Source organism: Marmota marmota, unplaced genomic scaffold (assembly GCF_001458135.2).
Source record: "Marmota marmota marmota unplaced genomic scaffold, marMar, whole genome shotgun sequence".
Lineage (NCBI taxonomy): Eukaryota > Metazoa > Chordata > Mammalia > Rodentia > Sciuridae > Marmota > Marmota marmota.
Window position 1 is genome coordinate 40,373,772 of NW_025999977.1, and position 21,486 is coordinate 40,395,257.

The window sequence follows — 21,486 nt, forward strand, 5'->3', positions numbered from 1 at the left end:
TCATCCTATTTCCTGACTATATTTGTTCAGGAATTGCCATGGACCCTTGTCAGAGATGATTCTTCTTTTTTAGTTGAGACATAATCAGAATATTACACAATTCACAATGTAAAGTATAAAATCTAGTGGGATTTAGTATTTCACAAGGTTTTCTACTGTTGCCACTAATTCCAAAACATTTTCATTATCCTGCAAAGGAAACTTATCCCATTAGTAGTCACTCCTTTTTCCTCCCCTTCTCCCAGCCCTAAATAACCACTAATCTATTTTCTGTCTACGGATTGGATTTTCTTCTGGACGTTTCATATACGTATCATATAATATGTTATCTTTTGTATTGGGTTTCTTTGACTTAGAATAACAGATTTATCCACATTGTATGTACTGTTTATCCATCTTTATTCCTTTTTGTGGCTGAATCATATTTCACCGGATGGATATACCACAAGTTTACCCTTTCAACCGCTGATGGACATTTGGGTTGTTGCTACTTTTGGTCTTTTATCCATAGTGTTATATGAATGATTAGGTGCATGTTTTTGCATAGACATGTTTTCATTTCTCTTAGGTAGATACCTGAGAGTAGAATTGCTGGGTCATATGCTAACTGTTTATTTAACTTTTGGGGAAAGTGCAAAACTCTTCCATTTTACATTCCTTCCAGCAAAGACTGAGGGTTCCAGTTTCTCCATATTCTCGCCCATGATTGTTATTCTCCTGTGTTCCGAATATGGCCTTCCTCTGTCAGACAATCTTGAGTGCAGATGCCCTGCTCTTCCAGCTCTTTCTGGAACCTTCTCCAGAGGTACGGCTGAGGCCTCCTCCTGCCCACTGTCTAAGTCTGGGGATCAGCACCTTAAGATGGGACTATTTGCCTGCCTGCCTGAGACACCCTGAGTTTGTGCTTGGATTCAATGCTACGGTAACTGAAGTCACACCTGTTTCTGGCAGCCCAAGCCTCCTCCCCCACAGTGCTCTATACTGATGGGGTTCTGTACCGTTGGCCTGGTGACTCAGGGAGCTCGGGCACTCTAATGTGGAGAGCTTGCCAGCAGCCTTGGTCTTGAGGGTCAACAGACCTGCTTACCCTTATGCTCTGGATGACAGCCTTCGAATGCCCGCTCCACCCGCCTTCACTCATAGCAAGTGTGGGAGGAAGCAAAGATGGTCACTCCAGGGCCAGCAAAGGCTGTTACTCCAGGACCAGCCTGTGTATAAGAGGATCTCAGTGGTCACAGACACACGTTTCCCGAGTGTGTCCAGGAACTCATGACTCCCTGCTTGCCTGCTCTTAAAAAAATCTATCTGGAAATCAAAGATGGGAAATGGAAACCAGAATTTTCCAACTCTAGCATTCTCCCTGTCCTGCCTTCTCAACACTGGCTAGGTGGCAATAGGACTTGGTGGGAAAACAGAGAAAATATCTTTGAGATTTAAAACAGTCACATGAGCTGTCCACCAGTGGAAGCTTTGACCTCTTTCCACCCATCTTCCTGCCCTGCCCACCTCACCTTCTCTCTCTGGACCAGTTTCTTGTAGACAGTGTCTGGGAAGGACCGTAGGGGACAGAACTTGCCGGTGCCCTCGGCACACATGAAGACACCGTTCTCGTACACAACACGCCCCCGGCTGATGGTGACCAGCGGCACGCCATGGCAGCGCATGTTCTCGTACAGGTTGAAGTCCCCTCCTTGAACCTGGGTGCTGGCGGAGATGGTCCTGGTGGGAGGCAAGGATGGGAGAAAAGGCTCTGAGAAGAGGTCAAGATGCCACCCCTTGATGGAAGGAGATGACAGCGCATGGGAAGGGGTGGCCTGCAAAGGCTGGTTTTGTCATGGGCTGAACTCTGACCCCTCAAAAGTTACATTTTGAAGACTTAACCCCCAGGACCCAGGATGTGACCATCTTTGGAGACAGGGCAGTTAGCAAGGTAACTAAGGCAAAACGAGCTCACAGGACAGGTGGGTCTCAATCCAGTCTGACTGGGGTCCTTATAAAAAGAGGAGACACCAAACATGAGGGTGCCCAGAGGAAACAGAATTTTCCAACTCTAGCATTCTCCCTTCAGTAAGCCAAGGTCACATTCTCTAGGCCAGAAGTGGTGCGGAGACCATCTGCTTTGGGAGTTCTCCAATATAAGCTCTTTGAAATCCCAAGTCCCCTTAGCCCTGGAGACCAGCAGCAAGTTTTACTTTGTGGCTTCCGGGTCCCACACGACCACGTCAGCATCAGCTCCCGGGATGATGCGGCCCTTGCGGGGATACAGGTTGAGAATCTTAGCCGCGTTGGAACTGGTGACAGCCACGAAACGGTTCTCGTCCATCTTTCCTCCAACCTGGAACATTGTAAAGGAGTCACATCAACCAGGCTCCAGGTGAGCACCCCTCATCCTGGTCACTTTTGACCCTGGCCCTGTGGCCTTTTAGATCAGGGTATGAGAATTATGATCCTAAGGAGGACACTGCCGTGAGCACCGTCTCAGATCAGCCAAGGAGCCAGGCGTAGTTTACTCCTGTGCCCACTAGGGATGCGTCAGGGCCTCCCTTTATCTGCAAATGGGTTACAGTAGTTCTCCCTTTTCTTTGAGGGAGATGTTCCAAGACCCCCCAGTGCAGGCTTGAAACTGCAGAGTACTGAGCCCTACGTAGCAGCCTGTGCTTTCTCCTATATACAAAAAGCTGTGAAAAAAATTTAACTCATAAATTAGAAACAACAATAGATTAATAATAATAACCAATAATAAAACAACAATTATAATAATAGGCTGTAATAAAATTATTTTAAACTTATGAATTACTTATTTCTGGAATTTTCCATTTATTACTTTTGGACTGAGGTTGATGGAATGTAGCTAAAATGGTGGAAAGTGGCACTGGATAAGAGAGTACATAATGAGGTGTATTTCTGTGCTCTGGAGAAGCATCCTACTACCCCACCCTCCCTCCCTGAAGTTCGGACTCCCCTCAAGGGGCCCTGAGCCAGCTCATGGGCCTCCTCTGAGCTGGGGGACTTTAAATCTCTTTCAGCTCATATTTTGTGTTGAGTTTAATCCGTGATAGATCAAGACCAAAAATAACTTATTCTTTATGGGCAGAACAGGTGGTATTCAAATGCAGTCCCTATCTTTTTTTGAAATTCAATTAGATAAAATATACCAAGAACCTTACAAATGTTATATCCCTTGGCTCAGAAATCCACTTCTAGGAATCTGTCCTACGGGAGCATTAGAAATACTGACATACACTCATGAACAAAGTGGTTCTCTATGGCATTATTAAGTACAAAAATTTGAAACACCCCAAGTTCTGAATACCAGGAAGGATTAAATAAACCACAGTACTTCAACTGGAGGGAATATTATTCAGTCTTCAAAAGATGTTTAAAAGACCTTTTACTGATATAAGACATTCAAGATATACTAATTACAAAGAAAAAAGATATCCCCAGTTCTTAAAATAATGTATGGTACACACCTCAAACTAGAAAGAAATACACCAAAATGTTAATAGTTTAATTTCTAGGCTTGGAATGACAGGAATTGTTTTCCTATACTTTTCTGTATTTCCTCAATTTTTATAATAAGTCTTATCATCTTTCTAATCAGGGGAGAAAAAGACCTTTTTTGTGTCATGGATTTTTTGTTTTGTTTTGTTTTGAAGCTGGGGATCGAACCCGGGCCCTTGCACCTGCCAAGCATATTTTCTACCACCGAGCTCACCTTGAGCTTTTTCTTTTTCTTTTGGGTACTGGGGATTAAACTCAGGGGCACTTGACCACTGAGCCACATCCCCAGCCCTATTTTTGTATTTAATTAAAGACAGGATCTCACTGAGTTGCTTAGCATCTCACTAAATTGCTGAGGCTGGCTCTGAACTCATGATCCTCCTGCCTCCCCCTCCCAAACTACTAGGATTATAGGCATATGCCACCGCGCCCAGCTGAGCTTTTTCTTTTTAATTTTTTTCGTAGTTGTAGACGAGCAGCATGCCTTTATTTCATTTATTTTTGTATGTGGTACTAAGGCTCGAACCCAGTGCCTCACACATACTAGGCAAGTGCTCTGTCACTGAGCCCCAGGCCCAGCCTCACCCTGAGCTTTTTGTTTTTGGGTGGAATAAGCTGTGGCTGAAGCAGCCCTCCTGAGGATGGTCTTTGGCAGGGTCCTCAGAGTGAAAACTTGTCCCCAGCCCCCAGGAGCCAGGTCCTGAGACACGTACCACTCCTCTCTCCCAGATGACGCTCATGCGGTCCTGCACGCCGCTCACCCCGTGCGGGATCTTGGTGAAGTCCTCCTTGCCCATAGCTTTCTGCTTCGTGGTGAATGGCCGGTGATCTGATGCCACAATGTTCAGAGTGTCACTGGGGAGAGAAAAGCAAACAACCAATGAGGGGAGGGGTGGCCAGGGTCCCCAGAGGGAGGGACAGGTACAGGGGAAAAGCCTGGGCTTGGGAACCAGGCTAAGCTGACTCCGGTCTTAGTGGTGCCATTTAGTAGCTGTGTGACCTATAATGAGTTCGCCTAAGTGAATTCCAGTTTACCCATCTACAGAATGGGAATATGTGCAGTATGTGTCACAGGAGACTTTAGTGACAGCTTTTGAGAAGGCAATTTTTATGAGACAGGGCAGAGAACAACTGAACTTCGGGTTCAGCTGAAATGAAATGATGGAGGTGGTTTTCTATCATGGAACCAAACGCTAGAGTTCCTCTCATCAGTTCCCCCTGTGACCCCCAACCCTGTTGGCAGCAAAAGGGTGCCAGTGAGACAGCCACAAGTTCAATGTGCAGCTTTGCTGAGTGGCTTGGAGCCACAGTCTTCCGTGGATGCAGAGGCTCTAAACACCCAGAAGAGAAAGAGGGACAACAGAAGAGAAAGGGACATCATTAATTGACATGGTCTGAAAGTTGATTGGTTCTCGTCACTAATGCTTTCCAGGCTCACGGTCCTCAGATGGTTATTAGGGTTGTGGATGCATAAGGCACAGGCCAGGCTTGCAATGGCTTGCAGGATGGCTAAGACTCAGGGCAGGACAAGACACACGGTGGCCTGCCCTCTGCCAAAGGAGGAGGAAGGCAGCTGGCCCCTACTCGAGATATCTGTGGGCAGAGGGCTCAGAGGCTGTGAGGAGCAGAGAGAGAGAAAGCCCATGTCACCAAGGTCAGGGCAACCCTGGGAAGAAATGCCCTAGGAGGGCAGGAGGGCTTGTGGATTGCCGGGGCAACTGCTGGAGCGCTCAGTGGGGCCCTCGTGGGTCTGCTGCAGGAGCCTCATTTTGCCCTGTGGGAGGCACAAGGTGAGTGTGCACAGGCCACCTACGATGCCCGCTTTGAAGGGGAATCTGGAGCAGAAGGCCCCCTGGTGGGGTCAGGAAGCATAATCTTGAGGCTCTCAGACAATAGCCAGCCAACACCACGCATGGGCTATCTCCACGGGGCCTGGCAGGCTCATCAGTTTCAGCTCTTGCCAAATGATTAATGTGCTTGGTCAAATCCACAGTAAGATGACTTAGCCCTTTCTGCAACTGAGGCTGACAATCCCCTGGGCTTCAGAGACAGCGGAAGAGACTCTTGCACTGAGCAGAGGGTGTGTTCTAGAGCCCCATGGCTCCCTGTGTTCTCCACACCTGCAAAACCCACCAGACAGCGGGATCTCCAGGGCTTTCACGGTCTCTCTAGGAGCCTCCAGATACCAGGGATGGCTTAAATCAGGAAAGACCCCACCACAGAGTCAGGGGTTGCAGGTCAGGACCTTGCAGCATGGGATCGACGCCTAACTTTCTCAGAAGGCTCCCCAACAAGTAGGAAGGTGAGAATGAATGCATTACTTTCTGGAAGAGCATTTGAGTTCTCTTAATACTGCCCTAAATCTGGGAGACGGAAAATACCCATCCAAAATCTTCAAAGCTTAAAAACAAGACTGGGTTTGTCAAAGATGTACTTCAATGTTTTACATGTTCAAATAAAAAAAAAATTCTGGGCCTTTTAAGAAGACAGATTTTTTTAAATATATTTTTTTAGTTGTAGTTGACACAACATCTTTATTTTATTTTTATGTGGCACTGAGGATTGAGAACCCAGAGCCTTGCACATGCCAGGCAAGCGCTCTACCACTAAGCCACAACCCTAGCCCCAAGACAGATTTTTAAATAAAGGACAAATCCTCATATGTATAGATTGTGGTTTTTTTTTCCTATTCAGCATATGACATCACATCTTAAAATAGATAATGATAGAGTAGCTCTTATTCTCTTTTAGCAATAATAATTGGTGTCTGGGTTTTCTATCAAGTATTTTACATCATGGAAATTACACCAACAATATATTATATAGGCAAAATTATAGTAACCACAAATTCCTATAAATAATTAAAATGTGAAAAGTACGCTCCAAATCCTATAAAATAGCACACATTTTACAATATGTACTGATTAAAAAGGGTTTCAGATAATTCTAACAAATACAATTGCAATTCTTCTTAAATGAATAGAATTAATTTAAATTCTGGGACAAAATAGGCTAGATATAAAAACTTTAGTTATTCAATTAATAATTCTTGATTTGTGTGGGTTTGGGGCACTTATTATCTTTTGCTATTGCAGTAAATTTGCTTGTACCAAGTAGAGGCATTTCAAAAGATTCTCTGACTTTGGAACCAAGCCCAAGTTATTATATATGGTGGGTTGTTAATAATTATGAAAAGGAGGTTGGTTTCTCCCAAGGAAAAGCAAACCTGGCGCATTCTCTCTTTACCTCTTTACCCTCTGAATTTGTCTAATGAATCTGTAAGAACTGCTGCTGCTGCTGCCTAGCACCACACCCAAACTATGAGACTGAGTCTAACTACTGCCACTAGACCATGGTGCACACTGGCCTCTACCCCAGACTCTACCCCACAGAGAGCCCCCTCCCCACACTTCTCTTTAGGGCCTTAACATGTCAAGTGTTGAGATTCCAGTTGCTGGCAACCAGGACTGAAAACCAAGGACAGGGATGAATTAAGTGCCGCATGATCTAAAGAGAACCACCTTCCATTAGGGCCTATCATCTCCTTCAACTCCCTCTCATCGTCCCAGAAGAGGTACCTTTGCCTTCCCCCAGCCCCTGGTCTGTGGGAGACAGAGTGTCCACTGGATGCAGTGGCCTGGTGTCTTGCCCTGCCTCCTATTCCAGGTGCAGCTCTGCTCCCAGATTCTCCACCCCAGCGTCAAGCAGAGCGTTTCGAGAGGGCAGAGGAGACAGCGATGGGCACTTGCTGGGGCTGTGGACTGGCGGTTCTGCCCCCAAGCTCTGGGTGAGGAGTGCTGGGGAGGGTGGGCCAAGCTCTGTAAGCTTCCACACATACGCTGCCTTGCCAAGGTCCTCGCTAGCACTGGGAGCAAGGAAAGATGCAGGCCTGGGCATAGGGAAGAGCCCGCTTTCCTCCTCATCCACCTACCCTAAATTGAGTTGAGCTGGGAAAGGAAGGGGAGGAGACTAACTATTTTTTTCTTTTTTTTTTAGATTGTCTTTTAAACTAGATGTCACTTTAACCGCCAAAAGTGAAGAGAAAGCAATGGCTCCTCCCCCAATGTCACTAGAAAAGAGAAAGAAGCTGCAGGAAGTTACAATTTTTTTTTTTTTTTGGTATCCGGGATTGAACCCAGGGGTGCTCAACCACTGAGCTACCTCTCCAGACTTTTTATTTTGAGACAGGGTCTTTCTGAGTTGCTGAGACTGGCCTTGAACTTGCGATTCTCAAAACCTTTTCATGGTTCTGCCTTACTGAATTCCGACTGTTCACTGGACCATCTTCTTCAGTTTGGGAAGGAACAGGGAAAGGCTGTGCTAGAGAGGTGCTGGAGGGAAGGGGACCTGGAGGGAGGGTGGGAAGAAAGAGGGAAAAGGAAAAAAAGGGAGGAGAGGGAAGAAAGAAGCGAGAAACACATAGAAAGAGGAAGAGAGAGATGCAGGAGGAGAGAAAAAGGACCCTTCCTATGGGCCACATCCTCCAGCTCCCCACTGGGCTTTGGAGTGAATGTCAATGTCCTTTGAAATGCTGACTCACCACTGCTCTCAGCTCTCCACACCCTTCCTTCTCACACCCCAGAAGCTCCCTCTCAAGGGGTCAGAGAAGCCCAAGGGATTATGATGGGCTCAGGAGAGGGAAATACAAGAAACGCATCTCACGGGCACAACAAAACCAAACCTAGGTCAGGTCTGTTTCCTGGACTCTGGGACATCTTCCTAAAGACCTATGAATCCCCTGCGTGGCATGCACAGTGGGCCCATGAATGTGTGGTCCTGCTGGAATGTCTTACTTGGCCAGCAGACTCATGAGGTAGGTGGAGGTGTTGGTGTCCAGTCTCAAAGGAGGCACGGTGACATAGGCGGCCGCATGGGACCAGTCCTGGTGGTAGTAGTGCAAGCCTGTCAGTGTGGCATGTGCGGTGGTGGTCTCAGCCAGCACCACTTTCCCTGGAAGAAAAAGGGGCAAAATTGTAACTTGGAAGCCACTGAGCCCAAGAGATCACTGGCCTGAACCTCTCGTTTAGAGCTGAAGGAGCTGAAGGCGGAGATGGGAAGGGACTTCCCCAAGCTTGCTGGGGCTTTGAAAGCCCGGCTCGGTCCAAGCCCAGGGACTTCCCTACTGTCCTGCTAACTCTGGGCAAGGGGAACAGTAGGGCGAGGCCAGGAAGCACTGAGCAACGCTTTGAGGAACCCAGTTTGGCCAGGGTGTGTGTAGGGTACCGCAGGGAGCTGAGGCTTGGTGGTGACTGGCAGGATGCAGGGCGTGAAACCTGGGCTAAGGGGCAGTCTGGCCTGTTTCTGAGCTGGCAGGTGCTGTGAGCAACTCCAAAAGAACTGCTATGGGATCCGTAGTAAGGCCAGAAGGCAAGAGCTAGGAAGGGGATCCACCCAGCAGGGTGGGGCAAGAATCCAGTGGGACCCCAAAAAGGGGCTTCAATTTGGGGAGAGGCAAAGGGTGGGATCTAGAGGGTAAAACTGTGGAATTCTGGGGTGATTTTGCTTCTGACTGACATCCCTAGGGTAGTGACCATGACTTTGTTTCCCCCATTACTAGGCCCTTGCCAGCACCCTGTGTTGGGTGGACCACACACAGCCATGAAGCAGGTCCTGCCAGGGGATCAGCACAGGGAGCTACACGAGTGCCCTGCAGGGCTTGCACATAGGGTTCCAGATGGCTGGAAAGGGAAGTTGGGCTTATTCCTCCAGGGACTTCCTTACACCCCTGGAAATGCCCACTGGAATTGGCCCAGGGTTTTATGGTAGTTGTCAAGGCAACTGTTAGTAAAATTTGAGGCCAAAAAGACACCAATTAATGAGTCAATTTAAAACTTAGATAATTTTATCAGACCCAGGCGAGGTGACAGACATTTCTGCAAAGCTGTTACACATACAAATGTGCGGAGAAGAAAACTCCTGTTTCACAGAATGAACCCAAGCGAGGGCGGGGCACTCTGAGGCCCACAGGAGCACAGAACAGGGAAGAGTGGGTAGATCCCAACCTCAGAAGCCAGACCTGAGCGTGCACTGAGCTGGTGTGCCCTGCAGTTCTCCAATCCCACAACATAACATGCACCCAAGCCTGAGCACTTACCTTGCATCTTAGCAGCTGCAATAACGTCACCAGCAGAGATGCTGGACACATTGACCAGGTAGATGGGACAGTGAGTCTAAATACAAGAAACAGCAGGAAGTAGAGCATCAACCCCAAAACAGGTAACAAGCACCAAATTAACCCTGGCACAATCAGTCCCAGCACGGAATCCCCACCGGCCCATGCCATTCAACCCCACTGTCCAGGTGACAGTCTTATGCTGGGATGCAGGGCTGGCAGCAAGGAGGCAGCAGGTGGCAGCCAGCAGCAGATCCTGCCAGGGAGGCCAACCCCGGAGGCAACCTCAGGTCAAGACAGTTGAGTCTGAACCTCCCATTTTCTCCCATCCAACGGCCTGGACTGTAATTTAAAGGGAGGGACTGTTTTTCCTATTTCAACTTCCTGTTTATAAACGTGATGACCTAGAGACAGTAGTGTATTATATCCTATATCTAAAATTACAATGCCTGCTGTCTATAGGCTGCCTTATCAGGAGACAGCTGTACCCTGGGGAAGAACAAAATACAACAGGGTCAGGGTTCAGAGTGTAGGACAGACAAGACCCATCCTGTGAGTGGACACCTGGATTGTCAAATTGATTAGCTTTTCCTCTATTGAACTGTGTGGCTATGGCCCATGGCTTACCTTCTCTGGGCACACGTTTGAGCTAGAAACCAAAGAGCTGCCTTTTTATTGTTCCAGTCTTTCCTTATTCTTGGGTAAATTCCCATCAGGAGGTAATTGCTAAAGTAACTATTGTCACAATAAATGAAATAAGATCCTTGTCTAACTGCCAGAGCTATAAAGAGCTAATAGAAACTGTTTCATCAAATGTTATTTGGATGCTTTCTTTGCTAATCAAATTAGGAGGATATAAGAGTTTAAGAACTGGCTTTATATCATGTGCATGTTATAAGTCAACTGACTAATTCTGGGGCTGAATGACTTACAGCCTCTTTGTCCCACCCCCCGCCACCAAATTCTTAAGACCACATCTCCCTGTTTATAGGCTTTGGGTGGCCCAGGCCATTCCAGAAGGGAAGGTCCTATTAGAATCACTGGGGGGCTGATTATATACAAATTGCTGGAAATCACCCTCAGTTTCTGATTTAGTGGGAATTTGTGCTTCCAAGTCCCTAATTCTGATAAATGATGCTGATACTGCAGGTCCAGAGACCACGGGGTGAAAGCTGCTGTTCTGGAGGCAGTAGTCAGATTATCTGAGCAAATCGACTCCTTCAGCGCTGGCTTGGGAGCAATGACCTGCCTGGGCTCTACTGTCTGTGAAGTGCTTTCCCTTCCTGGGCTCCTTTGATCTTACAACTCCCCTGTGAAAAGCAAGTGACACTATTATTCCAACTTTATATAATGAGATAGCAGATCAGAGGGCATGTGGTCAAAAGCTGAGATTAGGTGAAGGCCGAGACTGGAACTCTGCCATCACTATCCCATTACCACCCTCCACCAGTGCCTTCTCAACCCTGCGGGGGCTTTACCTGAACTAGACCAAGGACAAATGTTCAAAAACAACGATGTGGCAGCAGAGGTCTAATTGTGATTCTCTAAGCTATAAGTCTACCTATTCCTCCAAAAGGAACAGATTCCAGTTGCAGAGAGTCTCGGGGTCCCCCCACCTTCCTCTGCCTCCCTGGGCCATTTACCCTTGAGCAACGAACTAGGGCTTCATCTAGCTCAAATCAGTGGAACAGAGAGCAATAACACTCCACTCAGCAAACAGCTGGGGTCCTGTGGGCCACAGCAGAGTGAGGCCACTCTGGGATCCCTGTACTTACCCTGTTGGCAATGGTGATGACTCGGTGAGTTGCTTCTGCTTCCAGCTGTTAGAAACAAAGAACAGGAAGGAACCCAGCTTCAGCATCTCCTTGAGCTGCACCAGCCTTGGAGCGCACCAGCCTTGGAGCGATGCCAGGAGGGGCTGGCTGTACCCTCAGGGGCTGATGAGGTTGGGGGTTAGGGGCAAGGCCTGGCCACTAGGCTCCAAAAACTTCTGCTCCAATAGAGAGAGGGTCCTGGGACTTAGAATACTATGCACATCCTTGCTGGATGCTACTCAGGGCATAGTTAAAAGGCACCGCTATAATCCCAGTGGCTGGAACCAGCGGTTCCCTTTAACCTGCAGATGCTGTTGTTTGTCATTACCTCAGTGAAAGTCTTGCTCTTTCCTCATGTAACCTAACAAAGCAAGTACAGGCCTGGGCACACCCCTGCTCACTCTGGTCTCATGGGCACCCTCAGGGGATTGACTGTTATCTGGTACATCCTTCTCTACCGATTCTGAGGTGCCCAAACAGGACCTATATTCAGAGACAGGTGCAGGGCAGGAGGAAGGCAGGCCACCGTGGCTCCTGGGTGATAGTGAGACCACATATGCCATCTCCTTGACAGTGTTGATATCCAACCACCACTCTGCATTTGAGGAAAGGAAAAGCACTTTCCCTTACACATAGTAGAGGATGTCGGAACACTCATGGGGCAAGAAGGCATTGTTTATTGATACGGAACCTCCAGAGCAGAATTCTGTAGCAGGGGCACTATGTGTTCAATACCCTGCAAAACTGTATGCAAAGATAAAAATCAGAGGGCAGAGGAGAAAAGGGCTTTTAATTTCTTTAAATTTTTAAAAATTTGTTCTTTTTAGATATATATGACAGTAGAATGTATTTTGACATACTATACATACATGGAGTATAACTTATTCTAATTAGGATTCCATTCTTGTGGTTGTACATGATGTGAAGTTTCACTGGTGGTGTATTAATATATGAACATACGAAAGTTATGTCAAATTGATTCTGCTGTCAGGGCTTTTAATTTCCATCTCAATGAGTAAGCAGGGCAGAAGAGCACGGACAGGCAGGTGCCCCTCGTTTCTGGTGGGAATGGTCCAAGGTGCTCCTCAGATGGGATCTGATTCCCCAAATGCTAAGTCCCTGACTTATGGTTTGGACTTCCTTCTAGCATCTAAAGTCCCTTTCAGTCTCTCTGTTTACTGATTCAGTTTTGGGCAAAGCAACTCCTGGAGCCAGTGGCATTTTCCCCAGAATCAAATGGGGTGGGGTCTGTATGATGCCCCACAACTATCTCTTTCAAGGAAGCTCGAGATCAGGTTGGCCTCAGCATGGAGGAAGTTGAACCCTGGGAAGCTTCCAGATGGAAATTTCACCCAGGGAGGCAGTGATATGAGTTATATTTTTGACACCTCTTCCATCCTACAAGATTCTGTGAGTCTGCAGGAGAGAAGCTGACAGAGGACACAGGAGCTCTTCCTTACCTCCTCTGGACGGCTGATCTCAATTCCTTCTGGGCCTGTGATACCCAAATCTAGTGCTTCCTTAGCACCCTAAATAATAGCAAAAGAAAACTGAATCATAGAAATACAAGAAAATACCAAATCCAAGGGACAAAACATATGCTAGACACTGCTATCCTCACAGGGTGGCCACGGACCTTATTTCTGTAAAACTTGTCTTCAGAAGAGGAAACCCAGGACCCCAGATAGTAAGTGAGGCCCTTCCTGCTCTCACTTCTTTACCGCCAAGCTACACCCCAGCCCCAATTCTTTCTTCTTAATGGCAGACATACATTTTTCTCTTAAAAATATAGTTCCATAATTAGCCAACAGGACAGGGATGCCAAAGACAAACACTGTTGATTGACTTTGAAAGTCAGTATTTCCTCACTGGAGGTCTAGATACTGTAGCTTCAGCAACTCCTAGACCAACCCTTACCCCAAGACCCAGGAGAGTCCAGAGGTCTATCCTTCTTGGCAACAGAGAATAGATCTCTATACTATTTCAGTTCCTCCAGAAAGGTATAGGAAGGTAGAAAGCTTGATTCTTGTTTGTTCTGTATGTCAAATCTCATGAAAAGTATTTCTAAGAGGTGTTCCAAACTTTTGCTATAATGGACTTTAAACATCTTGCCATTAGAACTTAAAAAGAGATATTTGTTTTTTATAAACAGTATATAAGTTTGGATTTTCTGATCACCATTTGGCACCAGCAGTGTTCGTATCTCACACTTCATTTTTTATAACTTGTTTTTTGCCTGAATCTTGCAGTATCAGCGACAGGTGGTCAGGACACTCCTCCCCACACGCCCAGCAAATTGTCCCCACTGGTGCCACCCCCATATTCCACCCTGCACACTTGCCTCGGCCACAAGCTCTCCATTTTCAGCATGGACTCGGGGGATGGCCCCGATGTCCTTGCAAGCATGTAACACTTGGTATAGCTCGTTATCCCGAAGCATGTACAAGTCCTTGTAGGTCATGAACATCTGAAACGAGTTGACGCCTTTCTCTCTCACCAGGGTTTCCATTTCTGCTTTTACCTGGAGAGCATAACACAAGGCAATGCCAGGTGAGTACTGAGATCCCAGAGGCGATGGGGCAGGCACTGGCCCAGCATGGATACTCGGGGCCAGTCCCAGATCGGCAAGTCAAATCACCTTATGACTCCCCTCAACCTCGCAGTGTCTCACTGTCCTTCCACCCCAGGCTGCTGCGAGGTCACTTGACCAAGAGGATGCCTAAGTCCTTTGAACTTAGATTATAAACTGTGTTCTTAGATTATCAACATGCTTTTCCCATCACACAGAGTTGTCCTGGGCTGCACCTCCAAGCCAGCCCCCTTGATAAATGTAGGAAAAACAACTTTTATTCTTGTGGCGTGTTCCCCAGCCCCTAGAGTGGAAGCAGTGTCACAAAAAAGGCATACTTACACTAAAAAACCAGAGACTGGGAAAATCAAATTAGGAACAAAACAAAACAAAACATGAACAAAGCTATGCAAATAAGGGCATTCATCCGAACATTATTTATGTTAGGGGGAAAAAAATAGAAGCAACATTGTTCTAATGGTAGGAAACCAATTTGAGGTTCGTTTGCTTGCCAGAATGTTAGGTGGCCATTAACATCGAAGCTCATAAAGGTTGTACAACAAAAATAGAGAGTGCTCACAGATCTGCTATGGAAAAGCATGGACTAGACGGAAAGAAATAAGCCTGAATGGATTATGTGCTTCCTTTTTTTTAAAATTGTGATTAGAAAACGATATGTTATTAAAAAAAAGAATTTAGAATTCTAGATAAAGGGTGTCCAGAAAGGAGACTCCCATCTGAGATAAGCATGCTCTGCACCATTAACCTGGTACCAGCAGAGGGGCCTTCGTGTGTGAGGGTCTCATTTTCCATAAATAACAGGTAGGAAATGATGGGAGAGGCTGGGCAAGCCCCCAACTCAAGGCTAAAACTGGAAGGGCAGAGGTAGAATGGGGCTTTTAGTTACCATCTCAGAAGGGGGTCGGAAGACCCTTTAGACTAGGGTCCACAATTGCATATTTTATGAAGCTTACATGTTAGCATCCACCAAACCACTGGCACATTGAGCTTAATAAATAAAAGAAGAATGAATGCACAGTCTACTTCCCTGGGTAATAAGCAATAAAACTCCAGCAATGAAGCAAAACCTGAATGCCTATATACTATTTTCAGGAAGAAAACGGAAGTAGGAATCCAGGGAGAAGAACCTAGGCTCTGGCACTTGGTCCTGGGCAGGGGGAGGACAGGAAAGCCAGAGGCCAAGGGCAGAGACACAACATGGGCTCAGAAGCTGGACTGAGAAAGGGCTCAGAGGCAACCAGCCTCAGGGCAGCCCAGGACAGGTTCAAGTCTTCTCCCAGTAAACGCCAGGCTCCTGTAGGAAAGAAGCATCCCCTGGGCCATTTGTCCCAGGCAATGCTGAGCCAGGACATGAATGACCCTCAGCTCAGTGTTATCAACTCCCAATACAAACAGGACACCACCCTCTGCACCTGAGCTGTTTCAGCCCGCCAATCAGCATGCTCCCCATTAGACACCTCATATGACATAATATGCTGAAAGCCTATGGTCAGAGCAAGGAGCCAGTGCTCTTGAGGCCTGGCCTCTGGTCTCTAGCCTTGGAATCTGTTGCAGCCTGGGACTTTCTGTGTCTGCTGCAATATGGGTAAAGCAGGGTAGGCCCAACCACTGACCTTGTGGAACCCCAGGTCAGTTTCTTTGGCAAGTGGGGGCATTAGACTCGTAGTGGGCATCCCTCCCCACCCAGGCAGGAGAGCACCAGGGCCCAGCTGGCTGAGTCCAAATGGCCCCTTTGCCCACAAGACCTCTCACGAATTCTTTGAAGATTCTACCAGCAGGAATACCTTGGGTGCCCACCAGGTGATCCCCACATGGAGGGCGTAGTCACAGCAGACCTTGGGGTCGGCGAGACCCCTGCACTTCTCATAGGCATCCACAAGGGAGGTCTCCTTGTCAGGCAGGACGTGGCCGATGATCATGGTGGTGCCTCCAACAAGTGCTGCCTGAGGAAGAGAGGAAAAAGCAGTCTTGTCACGGTTCTACCTGAACCCAAGTCACTGATGTGGCCAGATGCCGTCCTTGAGGGATACTCAGGACAACCACAGAGCCCACCTCCCAAGAGGCTGTGGGGACCAAAGGCAGCAAGGTTTGGGAAACCATAGTGGTCGCACCAAGGACAGAGCCAGTGTGTGACTGACTGCCATCCGTTCCTTATTATTACTGTGGGTCCAGCACACAAGCCTGTCTCTTCCCCATTCGGGTTTCAATGTGCTATCCTGGGAAACAACTTAGTGTGTCACCACGCCCAGAGCAATCTCTATTTGCCAGGTAGGATCTCCCCCAGATGACTTTTTGTCAACCTGAATACAAAGACGACACAATCAAATGCTATCATATAATTTAATGTAATATAAAGCATAACCAAATGTCCATTTGTAACATTTGCTAATTTAGTTATACACAAATACTTCAACCAAAGGTATAAAACGTTAATTGGGATATATTGTTTTGTTTTCTTCTCTCATACTTCCCGAAACAATCTTACTCTATCTTTTTAACCGGTTCTTCAACATCAGGGTCTCTATCTTCAGTTTTTCCAAGCACATTAGCTTTCTTTAGATCGAGTACTTTTTAGATGCTCACTCTAATTTATCAGTGAAAAACAATCCAATTCACACTCTCCACAAAATTCTACATTTTAAAGAAATTTTTAAAAAGCCTCACTTGCAATCACAAAACATACTGTCAGGGAAAATTACTAAACATATATCAAGTTCCTCTCAACTTTAAAAAACAAATTTGGCCAGGTGACATCCGAGTTTGTGTTTCAGGTAATGTGTTGTTCCCAAACAACACTTTGTTATTAAAATTAAAATAACTCAGAGTGATTTGGAATCGGGGCTCCAGGTTGGAGTCTTGCTCTGCAACCTCATAGATGATCACTGCACCCAGGCAACTTCTGAGATGCAGGTTCTTTGTCTATACCTGGGTCAGCTTCCTACTGGACAGCTATAAAGTCAAGTAGATCATCACTTATGGCGTAGATCTGGTAAAGTGTCCTGATGTGTGTGTTTAATTATTCAGAATGTAGGTGTTCACCTGTTTTCTGTATGGGTAAAAAACATAATGGAGTTGTCTTCATGATTTCATGCTTCTCTATTCAGTTAAATCCTTGATCACAATTCAGAAATACTGCTAGGAAATAAGGCACCGAGGACAACTAGTTTCGTGGCCAAACAAAAAGGAAAAAATAAAACTTTGCAACCTTGGTTGTCTATACTGACGTGACTGGGGCAGTGAGAATACTCTCCATGCCCTCTTGGGGGCCTCAGTGGCATGACTTCAAGCAACCAACAGAGGGTGGTGGTTCTGTGACACAGTAGGAATAGAGATGGGTGGGGGAGAGAGAGAAGGGAAGCACGAGGCAGATTGTAGCTTACTCGCTGGCTTCTATTTCTGATTCTGCTGGATGCAGCCAGGCTGATTCATCTGCATAGCAGGTGGTTGTACTCTATTTTGTCCTGAAATGCATTTCTTGCTTGTACACGTGCACGTGGGGGTGTTTGATACATTGGGATTTTACACACTAAATTGTTTTATTTTTCTGTGGTTCCAGATTGCTTTCTTTTGCATTCTCCATCAGTACATCCGCAGGCTTGGAGAGAAAAAAGGGAACCTGAACCACAATCCAGCGTGCTAAAAGAGCCAGGACCGTCCTTGATATTTGGGGATCCCAGGGCGAGAGTGGAAAAGGAGGTGCATGTGCCAGTATAAATATTCAAAAGGCAGAGAGCGAGCTAATGAAGTGTGACACAGAGTATATTCTATCTTTTGACAAATAAATCCTTATAATGATCGAGAGGGCAAGGCTTGCATCTAGAATTTTTTGGGGGGAGTCTTCAAAATTCTGAGCTACAATGAAGGGGAAGTTGGCTTCAGCCTCTATGCCTGCTCCACCCAGCCCTCACTTTCCACCCCAGATTCGCCCTGCAGCCCACAGGTCTAAGCTCTGCCTGACCCTGCAAAATGCTGCCTCCGGGCTTAGTGTGCACACACTCGTGGTCTGGGTCCCTGGAGGAGAGATTCACGTTTGTGCAGGCCCTAGAAGGGCTCAGGACCTTGGTCAGGGAATTGCAGGGATCCCAGTGGCCTGGGAGTGGGCTGTGGGGGTCTGGGCAGGCATGGCTCTTGAGCCCCGGGAGGAAGGGGAACAAATTGTCAGAAGGTCCAAGCAGCGTCCTTGAGAGTTCAGCACCTGGGGCAGAGTCCCTTCTTTCCTGGGTCTAGGAGTTCTGGAGGGAGTGTGGGACACTGGGTGGGTCTTGATTCTCCACAAATCATTGAGATCCAAGAACAGCCATGTGCCCGCTTTGCACCTCAGCCCCCAGGGTGCAGAGAGGGTCAGCACACTCTCCCAGCTGGAGGCTTGGGAGCCCAGCCTGGAGCCTGGCTGCACAGTGCTTGTCTTCTCTCAGATAAGTCACACAGAGCTGGCTTTTAAAATATGTGCAGTTCCGACCCCTGGATGAATGCTGCAGGCTCTGTCTCCACAGGAATATGATATCACGGATGTGACAGACCATTTCAGTGTCAGCCCCACAGCCGACCTGAGATCATCCGTGGAGCACGGCCCAGCTCTGGTCCTGAGGCTTTCAAAAGCATTGTGTTTAAAACCATGCAACTGTGTATGTGGGGGAAAGGGGCTGGGGATGCACTCAGTGGTACAGGGTATGCTCAGTGTGCACCAGGCCCTGAGCTGGATCCCAGCACACAGAAAAAAATTTAAAATGAAATTAAAAAAAAAAAAAAACATCTGAACCCTCCACCCTGATGCTTAAAACAAAACAAAACAAAAAAAGAAATGAAATAATTCTGATGAAGCTCTCCATCCTATTCCCACCCCTACTTCTCTGAGGTTGATGTAAATTCCTTCCATTTATGTTTTTATGCTTTTACTATTCTTTTTTTTTAAAGAATGTACACGAAAGGGCTGCCGGGCGTGGTGGTGCATGCCTCAGCTCAGGAGGCTGAGGCAGGAGGATCATGAGTTCAAAGCCAGCCTCAGCAAAAGTGAGGCCCTAAGCAACCCAGTGAAACCCTGTCTCTAAATAAAATATAAAAAAAGGCTGGGGATGTGGCTCAGTAGCTGAGTGCCCCAGAGTTCAATCTCTGTACCCAAAGAACAAACAAACAAACAAACAAAAGGCATCCTACTATCTCTTTGCAAGTTGCTTTTTTCTTACTCAATATTTTCTTTATTAAAATTTATTTCATTCCTTTTAATTCATTCAAGATCTGAACATCCCTCCATGAATTTATCTGTTTCTGAGTTCATAGGCACTTAACCTGATATTTGAACATTCTTGTGCACCTATGAGCAGAGCCAACACTCTGCCAGGAGGTGGGGTTGCAGTCTGTGGCGTGCACACTGCCAACTACCCCAGACCCTCCAAGGAGAAGCTGCCTTGCTAGGGCCTCTTGGGGCCTGTGGCTGACCAAAACTGTCCACTCAACAACCCAAGCCCTTATTATTATTTTTTAAATTTAAACTTCTGTCCAGCTAAGTCTTCACCACTATGAAAGTGAGCATGTTTTTGTCCTCATGTAGGACTTCACATGTCTATGAATACCCAGAATATTAAATCTGGGTACTAGGACTGTTTGTTTAACTAACAGTCACAGTACACCATTCTACACATTGGGCAGGGTACAAAACTTAATTTTATTATTTCAAAGGGTTATTCTTTTTTGTTGTTGACATTTATGATGCACTGCTAGGTAAACCTGGATTTGTTTGATACTCAGTATTGCCCGATTTGCTCCTAAAAACACCCAATATACAGAATGGTAATCCAAATGACACAATTTCCAGGCACATACTTAGCAAAGAGCAGGATCTTATATAGAACTCGACCTAGACCTTTCCTAAATGTCATCTTTATGCTTCGGAAGTTCATCAGACCATTGTGGGACAAGCAGGTCTCTAGGTCAAGCAGGACTTGCTCAGCAAGTTGGAAAGAAATTTCAGATATTAAGTCTGTTCCTATGTGATTTACTTGCCGACTCACAATATTAGAGAGAACATGTATTGATACTTCCTCTCTTATCAGGGCAGAGATCTCGGATCTTACCATCTTCCATATTGCCACGGAACAAATCGTGCTTTTCTGTTTCCTGTAGCCATGGTTTCCTCCTCCTCCTGCAACCTCCCTTCCCCAGGCCACAATGCGGTTGTCTTACTCCAAGGCCAAGAACCAATGGGTCAAGGCACAAACTTTGTGCTATGCTTTGAGAAAGCAGTTGGGCCAGAACCACTCGGTGGGATTCTCTTCCACTGGAGGAGGGGAGGGGCTTTCTGAGCACATTTTCGTACAGGTGCATGGTAAAGGAGTGTGTGTGGAGGAGGTGACTGGAATCAGAAAAGCAGGGTCTGCTACTATCCAGATGCATGGATTAAGGGCAACTTGATCTTTAAAGGGGGATACTGCACTGAGAATCAAATGACAAGTATTTAGATTTGCCATGGTTTGGATATAGTTTGAGTTCAGGTGTTGAAATTTAATCTCCATTGTGAGGTTATTAAAATGAAAACTTAATCTTATTATAGTGATCAAATGTGGAGACTTTGGGAGGAGATTAGGATTACCTAGAGTCTTCAGGGTGGAGCCCCTGATTAAATTCTGATGGCTTTATAAGAAGGGAGGAACCAGAGGATATACAGACTCATACTCATATTCTCTCTCTCTTGCTATGTGATGCTCTTCCCTGTCTCAGGACTCTGCCAGCAAGAAGGCCATCACCAGATGTAGTCCCTCAGCCTGGGACCTCCAAAACAGTGAGTCAAAATAAACCTCTTTTCTTTAAAAAGTATGTAGCCTCAGGTATTTCATTACAGCAATAGAAAGCAGATGAATACAGTTATGCTTCATAAACTAGTCAGTGAAATGAAAACGTGCATATCTTAATGTGGTTAGGGAAGCCATCATTTGTTCAGATGGTTCTGTTTCTCTGAGAATCTGTTTCTCTGTATCTTTTTCTTTTCATATTAAAATTATCTTCTGGTTTTTTTGCTCACATCATACTTAAATATAAAAGGAGAAGAAAATGTACCAGCTCAGTAGTTTTTCTCCTTCTTAGGGTAACTTCCTTCACCTTCAGCACCTGTCTGCTACTTACTGGTCCTCCAGGAGACCTGGTATTAGCACCATCTTGTCTTGTGACAGAAGTAGCTTCCAGAAAGAGGGGTCAAGCATTATCACCAAGTGAGAAGATACATATAGGGCAGACAGAACCATGCCTGACATGTTGCAAACACCCTTCCCATCCTGAACCACAAGCCCACAGCCAGGCCAGCTTCATGGACCTCGTGTACTCACTTGGTTTAATGTTCTGCAGTCACTATCTGGAAATTCTTAATTATTTTTTCTTTAAAAAAGGAATTCCCGTCAGGCATGGTGCTGTATGCCTGTAATCCAGGCAACTCAAGAGCCTGAGGCAAGAGGATCACGAGTTCAAGGCCAGCCTCA

The 21,486-nt window shown here is 46.4% G+C and overlaps 1 protein-coding gene across 2 annotated transcripts in view; it reads right to left on the bottom strand.

Annotated features, from left to right (window-relative positions):
• The window catches only part of Dpysl5 (dihydropyrimidinase like 5), an 82,598-nt gene that overhangs the window by 7,184 nt on the left and 53,928 nt on the right, over positions 1–21,486 (bottom strand). For both annotated transcript variants that reach the window (XM_015479488.2, XM_048804681.1), the window contains exons 3-11: positions 15,805–15,963; positions 13,772–13,951; positions 12,891–12,959; positions 11,392–11,436; positions 9,599–9,674; positions 8,298–8,454; positions 4,218–4,359; positions 2,193–2,335; positions 1,512–1,719 (exon numbers count right to left, since the gene is read on the bottom strand). In XM_015479488.2, the coding sequence (XP_015334974.1) occupies positions 1,512–1,719; positions 2,193–2,335; positions 4,218–4,359; positions 8,298–8,454; positions 9,599–9,674; positions 11,392–11,436; positions 12,891–12,959; positions 13,772–13,951; positions 15,805–15,963 (1,179 nt within the window). The remainder of the gene's footprint in view (positions 1–1,511; positions 1,720–2,192; positions 2,336–4,217; positions 4,360–8,297; positions 8,455–9,598; positions 9,675–11,391; positions 11,437–12,890; positions 12,960–13,771; positions 13,952–15,804; positions 15,964–21,486) is intronic.